Here is a 9080-nt window from a genome sequence, read left to right as displayed (position 1 = left end):
TTAGTTTTAAAATTTTTATTGTAAAACTTTCATAATTATTCTTTAACCTTTTTTGGTTTTGGGAATAATCTATAGCTGGGTGCTTTGGCTGTTTTTATGGTCTTAACCTTCCTGAGTTCTTTTTTGGAAAGCTGGTTTAGCTTTGAGCGTTTGACACAGTTTGGTGGCGTTTTTATCTGTATCTCATCATCACTGATGTCATCTTCCAGTAATAATATGCTGCCACCAGTTTTGGAGTCAGTTTCATTAGTCAAATGACTGGTATCACCTGCAGAAAGTATGGACTCATCTTTCTTCATCTCTGAACTGTCATCAGTTTCTTTTTTAGCTACAGATAGCTGCTTATCTAATCTGGCCTTGATTGATTTTTCCTGAAAAAATAAAAAGAAAAAAGTTAAAAGAAATATTCTATCCATTATTGAAAATGCTCCAAATCCTGACTTATTTTTCGACTATTTCAAACTCTTGTCTGTTTGAGTTAACCAGAAACAATGGATTGAATACAGTAAATATTTTTGCTTAACATCCTGAGTTTAAATCAAAGTAGCTTTGTTTTTGTCTTTTATGTCTTGGTTGGATGAGGGAAGGAGTCAAACTACATGCAGCCTAAGCCCTAGGTTTCAGTGACATAAGTATGGAAAATAAGATTATATATACATATAAAAATAATCACTTTAAAATGTGCAACCAGCAATATTTGAAGCAGCACAATGCAATATTTGTGATAAAACACAGTTAAACTGATATGCTTCTGAATTTGACAAAGAGGTAAGTTGATTACACTGACCCCAGTGCTCAACTGTTATTTTATCAACCCTGAAAAGATGAAAGGCAAAGTCAACCACAATGGAATTTGAACTCAGAATGTAAAAATGGATGACATGCTGCCAAGCATTTTGCTTGGTGTTCTAATGATTATGTCAACTTGCTGCCTTCTCCACTGCAAATATTAGAGATATTTTTGTTCACAATGGGTAAGGAGTTGATTTGTTTGCGGAGTTAGGCATCAGAATTGAGACACTTTGTTATGAATTTAGAAACTAGTTATGTGGCTCGTCTTCTGATTAGGGTTTTTTTAATTACCTTTTATATTGCTTATACATCACCTGCAGGTGTCAATAAATTAAGAATCAGACTGACAAATGAGGAGAAAGAGTTGTTTGGATGTCCAATATTAATTTAGCTTATCTCAGTAACACAAGCACAATGCTTGCAGGCATAGTCTTGTGGTTAAGAAGCTTGCTTTCAAACCATATGGTTTCAAGTTCAGTCCTACACAGTACCTTGGGCAAGTCTTTTCTTTTATAGTTACGGTAATAACCCTCAAGTCTAAGAACAATGAAAAGCCCAGAGATGGTTATGTGGAGAATCGAAAACACCACCATTCAAACAAGACTTTTGTTTACGAAGATCAAAGATTCACATAATATATCAAGTAATCTGGACATGCTTCAATGGGAAATTGCAAGCAAATGATACCAAGGTTGTTTACAGACAGTGAACGAATATGAACTCACAAAAACGACTTGCTTCTTCAGTTTCTGTTCATCAATTTCACTCACGTAGTATTAGTTGACTCACAGCATTATGGTACAGGCCACTTGCCAATAATGTCCATACAGAGGATATAGCCTTCAATCACATTGGTTTCAAAACAAACTTAACCACACAATCATCCCCACATGTGTGTATATATACACACATACAGTGCATACGGCTATATTAATTTTTACATACTGCATGAAGCTGAGCTAAAAGTACTGACATTTCCCTGTCAGTAAACCATCTAGTAGTTCTGCACTTTAGATGGCAAGTAGCAGAAAAACTCCCTTACTTGAAAATACAGGTCAGGCTTATGAGAAGAAGGATATCCAGCTGTAAAACAATGTCTCATGTATGTATGTGTATATATATGAAGTCTGATTATTAAGTATCTGGACTGTTGCCATAGTAATGAAGCTAAAGCATGCAGAATGAAGCCACATGACAAATTGGCCTTGAACTTTGCTGTGCATGTGTGCTAAGTTTTAACGTTCTAGCTCACTTCCACTGTTTACAGCAGTTCTTGGAAGGAAGGCATGTAGCGTGTGATTGTTGTATTGACCATGACAGAGAATCTGCATCAAATTTTGCCAAAATCTTGGCAATACCTGCTCAGAGGCCTACGCAAAGTTTTCAAAAAGTTTCCATCGTTCTTGGCACAATCAGGGAGATCTTGTGCAACTGAAACCCAAGTGTTTTTTTGGTTAGCTGAAAGCAGTTTTGGAACAAACTTGGCAGACACGTGTCTCCTACCCAAATCTTCAGCGACAATGGACCAAACTGAACTAATCTGCACAACCATTCATAATTCACAGATGGTGATTCGACAGTTTCCCCACCACAGCTGCACAAACATCTGTGAAGTTTTTCTCAGTTCTGCTGGTTGCAGGTTTACCAGAACATTCATCAATATTGACATTTTTTCCAGCTTTCTTGGAAACGTCTGAACCACTTGGACACTTGTGTGTGGCTCATACACTCTTCTCCATACACTTTCTGCAACTTTGCATATGCCTCTGAGCAGGTATTGCCATGACAACTTTCACTGTCATGGGTCAATGCGATGATCACACACTACACATTTTCCTTCCAAGCACTGCTGTAAACAGCAGAAGTGAGCTAGAACGTAAAAACTTAGTTTGCATGCACAGCAGAGTTCAATGTCAGCCTATGCCAAGCAGCTTCACTGCGTGCCTTAGCTTCATTACTATGGCAACAGTACAGATACTTATTGATCAGACCTTGTATATCACCATCACCATTTAACATCCGTTTTCCATGCTGGCGTGGTTTCTATGATTGGATGCCCTTCCTAACGTCAACCACTTTACAGAGCGCATTAGGTGCTTTTATGTGGCCCCCAGCACCTACAAGCCTGCAAGAGTAGGATCTTCCAGCTGAGAGAGGGATGTAGAAGACATGCCTGCAAGTATGGATGGCCACAATTTTACTTACAGGCATGTCCAGTACATTCCTCCATGCTGGCATGGGAAAACAGACGTAAAATAATCAAAAAAAAGTTGCTACAAGTTCATCATGCTCCTGCTACTTACCAAGTTGCTTGAATCAAATTCAACACCTATATCCTTAAGCTTTTCCACCCTTTTATTGAGCCTTTTCAGGGAGCGAATTGTTTTATATCGAATTACTTTAGTAGATTTAGTTGAGTTGTGTCGATCTCTGGAAATAATATGAGATTTTGGTAGTGTGAATTTTCTGTTACATCCTTTGAATAAATTAAGTTTCACTTCTTCTGGTGGAATGAACCTACCTGGAGGAATTGAAAAGAAAAATAGGATTTCATTAGTATAAGCGAAGAATATTCACTTACAATTTTATTAAACAATGAATTTTAGCTTCATCTTACTTATGGAAGTTCTGATATAAAAGGTAAAGCAAGGAAGAGTCACAAGTGGTTGTTCGAGAATTTCTACAATTTTGGCCTCCTAATCCTCCTCATTGTAATACCATGAATTACAATGTATGGGATACAGTTGAGAAAGATACCAACTGTTTTGCTTGCAACATCAAGGCCGAGGAGTTGTTTGAAGAACTTCCCAGAGATAGAGTGAGAACACATGTACCAGGTTCTGGAGCTGTCTTGAGACTGTGATGGAAGCTTTGAGTAAACTGTTATCTCCCAGCCACAACAGATTGGATTTGATTAATGACACCTGTCTGTTTCCTAAAAATGTGTTGTAATGGGGCCTTTATGCTGTTGAAAGAGACAACATTGTTGGTTCTGTTCATTCTCACTTCAAATACCAACCCAACATAGAAAAAAAGGTGATATATACAGACACACACAGAAGTTTTGTAACAGAATATCTTTAGTTCTGATGGTACTATAAGAACATCTGCCACCACAGTGAAAAGGAAGGAGATGGCATTCAACTTTAAAACACCAAGTAAGGTATGGCGAGGCATGTTTTCATCAAAGATTGGAAATGGAGGACACTGTTGTATGCTGGTGACACTCATTTACAACTATCCTAAGACAAGGAGTCACCACCTTACATCCCACCCTCTCTATATATAATATATGTTGATGTAAACAGGAAAAGCAGAACTCAAAATATGAGTATGTATATTTTTATTAATATTAATAAGAAATAGAGTGAGCCAAGATCTGAGTTTTGCGTGCTGGCACTCAAACTAGTTACAGATCGAAGACCTGTGAGCTTATATAGCTGGTGATAAATATAGTTCCCTCTGGATTTTTTAGACTAAATTTTAAAATCGTAATGTCATGTGGATAATTCACATAGTTTGCCTGTTATTTTGTTCAATAAGCAAATACACAAATAAGTAAAGAAACAGTGTGTGTGTGATGACATGCACAAGGTTTCATCCATATATTTGCTTACTGAATGATATAACAGGCAAACTATTTGAATTATCCATGTGACATTACATTATTTTAAAATTTGATCTAGAACAATCCATAAGGAAATACATTTATCACCAGCTATATAAACTCTCAAGTCTTTGACCTGTAACCAGTTTGATAAGTGCCAATGTACAAAACTCTCGGACCTCGAGTCACTGTTACTTCTGCTAAATATTAATAAAAAATATATATTATATAACATAAAACAGGCTTCTTTCAGTTTCTGTCTACCAAATCCACTCGCAAGGTTTTTTTGTCTTCCACTATAGCCCTAGGGCTATAGTGGAAGACATTTGCCCAAGGTGTCATGCAGAGGGACTGAACCCAGAATTATGTGATTTGGAAATAACCACACAGCCATGCCTGTGTCTACCATGACAATGATTATTCTATATTAATTTTATATAAAAATAAGTATTTCATAATGCAAAGTTTGAAATCCATGATATAAAAGCCCTAGGCATTATGAGACTAGCTTGTTTGGCATCTCCACTCAAGCCCAGTTTTATTGATTTTCTCCCATATTTTAAAATATCAGACTTTCAGTACTACAAAATCAAAGCAAGGAAAATAAAACATGTTTTTAAAGACTGTTGTAAAGTAGATACTAACATTTTAGTAAATTTTCAAACAACAAATAGTTATTCATTGTTTCAGCTACAATTTTTGCCACATCTCCACTCAAGAATTCAATGAAGGCAAAACCTTTGGATTTTCCTGTCTGAAAAAAAAAAAAAAAAAAAAAAAAAAAGAAGTAAACATTAATTGATTGAGAGAAATTAGATTCAATATTAGTAGGGTAGAAGTGAGAGTTTCAGGAGAAAGCACCTTTTACTCTATGATGTTCAACATAAAATTAACATTAACTTATATTGGTTTCAAATTTTGGTACAACACTAGCAAATTTTGGGGAGAGGGAGGGGTAAGTTGATTGCATTGACCCCCAGTGATCAACTAGTACTTATTTTATTGACCTCAAAAAGATGAAAAGGCAAAGTCAACTTTGGTGGCATTTAAACTCAGAACATAAAGATGGATGAAGTGCTGCTAAGCATTTTGTCCAGCGCAGTAATAGCCCTGTCAGCTTGCTGCCTTAATATTAACTTATATTGATAGAAAGAACTACAGAATCAGTAAAGCTGATAAAATTTACAATTTATAGTATGTTACAAGTTCAAAACTAGAGAGTACAAACACAGACTTCTTAATATTTACTCCAGTATATTTTAAGTGAAAGTACAATTATGTAGACATAAATTTTTTTAGTGAAATGCATGTTAATACAAAAGTTGGTGCAATCCCTTTCAGTTAAATAAATTTAATATTCTACCAAAGTCTTACATGTATTTAAGAAAAAATTTTGGAATACATGCAAGACTTGGTAGAATTTTCAATTTATTAAACTGAAAAGGATTAGATCACACTAATCTCTGCACTGACATGGGATTCAGTAAGGGAGTCTTTATTTCACTTTGTTATTCTTTGATTTCAAAATATGAGGCCTATTGAAGGGACCTTGCTTAAAGAATTGAAATCGTAGCCATCAAATGAAAAAAAAACAAGAACCCCCCCCCCAAAAAAAAAAACAAGAAGGAAAAAACTTACTCTTTTACTCCGTGATAGTCTAAGGCGAGTCACTTTGCCAAATTGACTGAAATACGCTCTCATTTGGTTCTCAAAGAATCCATAGGGGATATGACCAAGATAAACAACACCACGCCTAGTTACCTTTTAGAAAAAATATAATCAATAACATTTTGATAAAAAGTATATACGTGCACAGTTAAATATAGAAGTGTAAAGTATAACTTGTTACATAATCTCTATAATAAGCATGATTCCGTTTGAACTTTTTTTAATTACATGTATGTGTAGAAATCTACGGATGCACAAACGCAGAAAATGAAACAAATACGGACTTGTTCCGAAACACTCCCGAGTGGGGAACAAAAATAACCCCTAATTGTTTTCTCCCAAAGAAGACTTTCATACCTATATCTCTTAATACACCTATCTATATATTGAATTTAAAAGTTTCAAAACGTGGTTTCTTGCATATCCGAAATCTCCGTCATCTAAAACATGGGGGAGGGGGGGATTTTCGAAAAGGTTCAAAATTTTAAATGGGAGGGGGGGGGGAGTGGTGTTGGTGGAATTAATTTTTTTTTGTACATTCGTAATCTCCGACATCTAAAACGTTGGAATCTGAAAAAAAAACTTTTCAAAAAAATGCATAAGGAACCGAATGCATTTTTCAAAGAGAGGTGTGAAACTGCATTAGTTACATATTCGTAGAAAATTTCATTAAAAAATATCCATTTTTCTGAAAGTTATAGGTGGGGGTGACAGAAATATGTAGTTATGTCCATCGAAGTTCCTTAGTTGTTACATTATGTTCATAATTTTCGCGGGGATAAGAAACTTCTCTAGGTTAAAATAAATATCAAAGCACGACAATTTAAAAATTCCAGCCACTAATAAACAACTTGGTTATCACAACTCGATAAAACTTGTTCCACTTCGACAAGTATTTGCTTTAATGTTGATTTTAATCACAAACTCAGCATACACCGTCTTTTCCAGTAAAAGGAAAGGAAGCAAAATATTAAGGAAACTTGTAATTTCTACTGGTTTTGATTTCGAAGATTATGAAACAAGCAAGATTTACAGAGAATAGCATTTAGAGACAATATTAACAAAAAACCATTAATAGATAATTGCTACGAACAATTTATTACACAATAATATGTTTATGTAGGCAGTGCCCCACGTGCTGACAGTCAAACATTCAAAAGATTTACGATAAAATAATTATTTAATTAAAATGGCTTACTTTAGAAGACTCGACATTAGCAAATTTTTCGAATTCTTTCTGTTCAGATGGCAGTAATGCCAAATTTTCTGATAATTTATGATCCTTTCTTAAAGATTTACCAGTTGCCATGATCAGAAAATTATTAAAAGAGGAAGACGCAAGAGTCCTCTAGCGGATTTCACTTGCTACTAAATGACACGAATTTCAAAGGGAGGTAACAAATTTATGTCGCTCGTGTTTTGACAACTGTTTACGCGTGTGCTTAGGCATTTATATATATAAATATATAGCTTATATGAGGTCTTTTCGGTTTCACATACCCGGTGCTATTGTTTTGAAATTTTTTTTACACAGATGTAATTTTTAATGCTAATTATGAAAATCATAGATTTTGCCGGGTTATATTTGGTTTTAGGTACATATAGCTGCGGGTCTAACGAGTAAACCAAACAATCCGAGGATTGATATAAAAATAGACATGGGTATTCAGAGTAAGCGGAACGAATACGTAAATATTTAAAAGTCACTTATTAAATAATCTGTTATTATTTTATTTTTAACTTTAATGATGATGTTTTAAAGTAACTTAATAAAATAATCTGCAAAAAATAATTATCATATTGTCACACTTCTATAAAAGACATTTCAAATTGGTTGGATCTTAAGAAAGATTTCGAGAAAAAATAACAAACTCCAAAACGATAACAACAATAATGATAGGAATGGGGGGGGGGGGAGTTTGAAGTAAAATTACAGAGATAGACAAAGAAAATCAAATTTGCTTGTTAACTGATCTATCATGCTCATTTGATACTTAGGATTGCGAAGAAAGTAGATGAACAGTGGAAAAAATACAACCCCTTAAAATTTGAGATTCTGAAGATTTGGAACATGAAATTTGTAGTAGTTGGTGCACCAGAGACTATGAATTTTGAAATGGTCATGTCGGGAAAGGAGATTGGAATGGAATCTCTTGTAGAACTTCTACGGGAGGTTTGCTTCTGAAGAAAAAGAAAGGTAATCAGGAGGGACTTGAACATTTGATGGCTTAGAGAAATAATGTCGATATCTAAGGTTACAGGTAATAACCTACTACCCATATATACTCTACCAGGAATAAGACTAACCCTGAGGCAAGTCGAATAATTAATATGGAAAGACCCCTAAGTAGTTATAAAAATATATTTCAAAAATTTCACCGAAGAGAAAATTAAATCAATATATTTTCAATTAATGAATGACTTTTGAGCATTTACATATTCGTTTCGCTTAGTTAGAATATTCAAGTTTATTTTTGTATTTTCTTAGCAGTCCCGCAGATATAAGTATTTGAACTTAAAGATAGCAAACTCTTTGGAGAAATTAAGAATAAAGTAACTACGAAACTTTAAGAATTGAAATATTTTTGAATTTCAGCCAATCAGATATGGCCCAGCATTGGCTGGGAAAACCAGAAATTGAATGATTCCCCAGGTTTTACATAAGCCTCTTATTGAAAGATACCTTCAAGAACCAGGGGTCCGCAACTACCAAAGTGATCTTATAACAATCTCGTCCATTACCTAAAGTATTTATCTGTCCCTGTGTGCTACTGCTAGTTAGTTGTACAAATACACTAGGGTTGCCTGTATCATGTTGGCCCGGTTGGGTGTTAGTTTAGTCACTTATGCAATGCAGACAGAAAACGAAAATAAAATAAAACAAAACGAAAACTTCCATTTGAGATATGGTCTATAAAACCCCCAAAACAAAACGCGCGCGCACACACACACACACACACACACACACACACACACACACACACACACACACACACATTTGTAATTAACAGCC

At 34.9% G+C, this 9080-nt stretch overlaps 1 protein-coding gene across 1 annotated transcript; it reads right to left on the bottom strand.

Annotated features, from left to right (window-relative positions):
- On the bottom strand, positions 1 to 8813 carry LOC106878576 (MKI67 FHA domain-interacting nucleolar phosphoprotein). The gene is made up of 5 exons (XM_014927825.3): positions 7266 to 8813; positions 6038 to 6160; positions 5045 to 5153; positions 3096 to 3313; positions 1 to 371 (listed from the first exon to the last, which is right to left on the bottom strand). The coding sequence occupies exons 1-5, from the start codon at positions 7374 to 7376 to the stop codon at positions 36 to 38; spliced, it is 897 nt and encodes a 298-aa protein (XP_014783311.1). The 5' UTR covers positions 7377 to 8813; the 3' UTR covers positions 1 to 35.
- Between the last annotated feature and the right edge of the window lie 267 nt (positions 8814 to 9080).

The sequence above is a fragment of the Octopus bimaculoides genome, chromosome 4, assembly GCF_046866305.1.
Source record: "Octopus bimaculoides isolate indiv1 chromosome 4, ASM4686630v1, whole genome shotgun sequence".
NCBI lineage: Eukaryota > Metazoa > Mollusca > Cephalopoda > Octopoda > Octopodidae > Octopus > Octopus bimaculoides.
The sequence above is the reverse complement of the archived record's forward strand: the minus strand, read 5'-3'. Positions and strand labels throughout refer to the sequence as shown.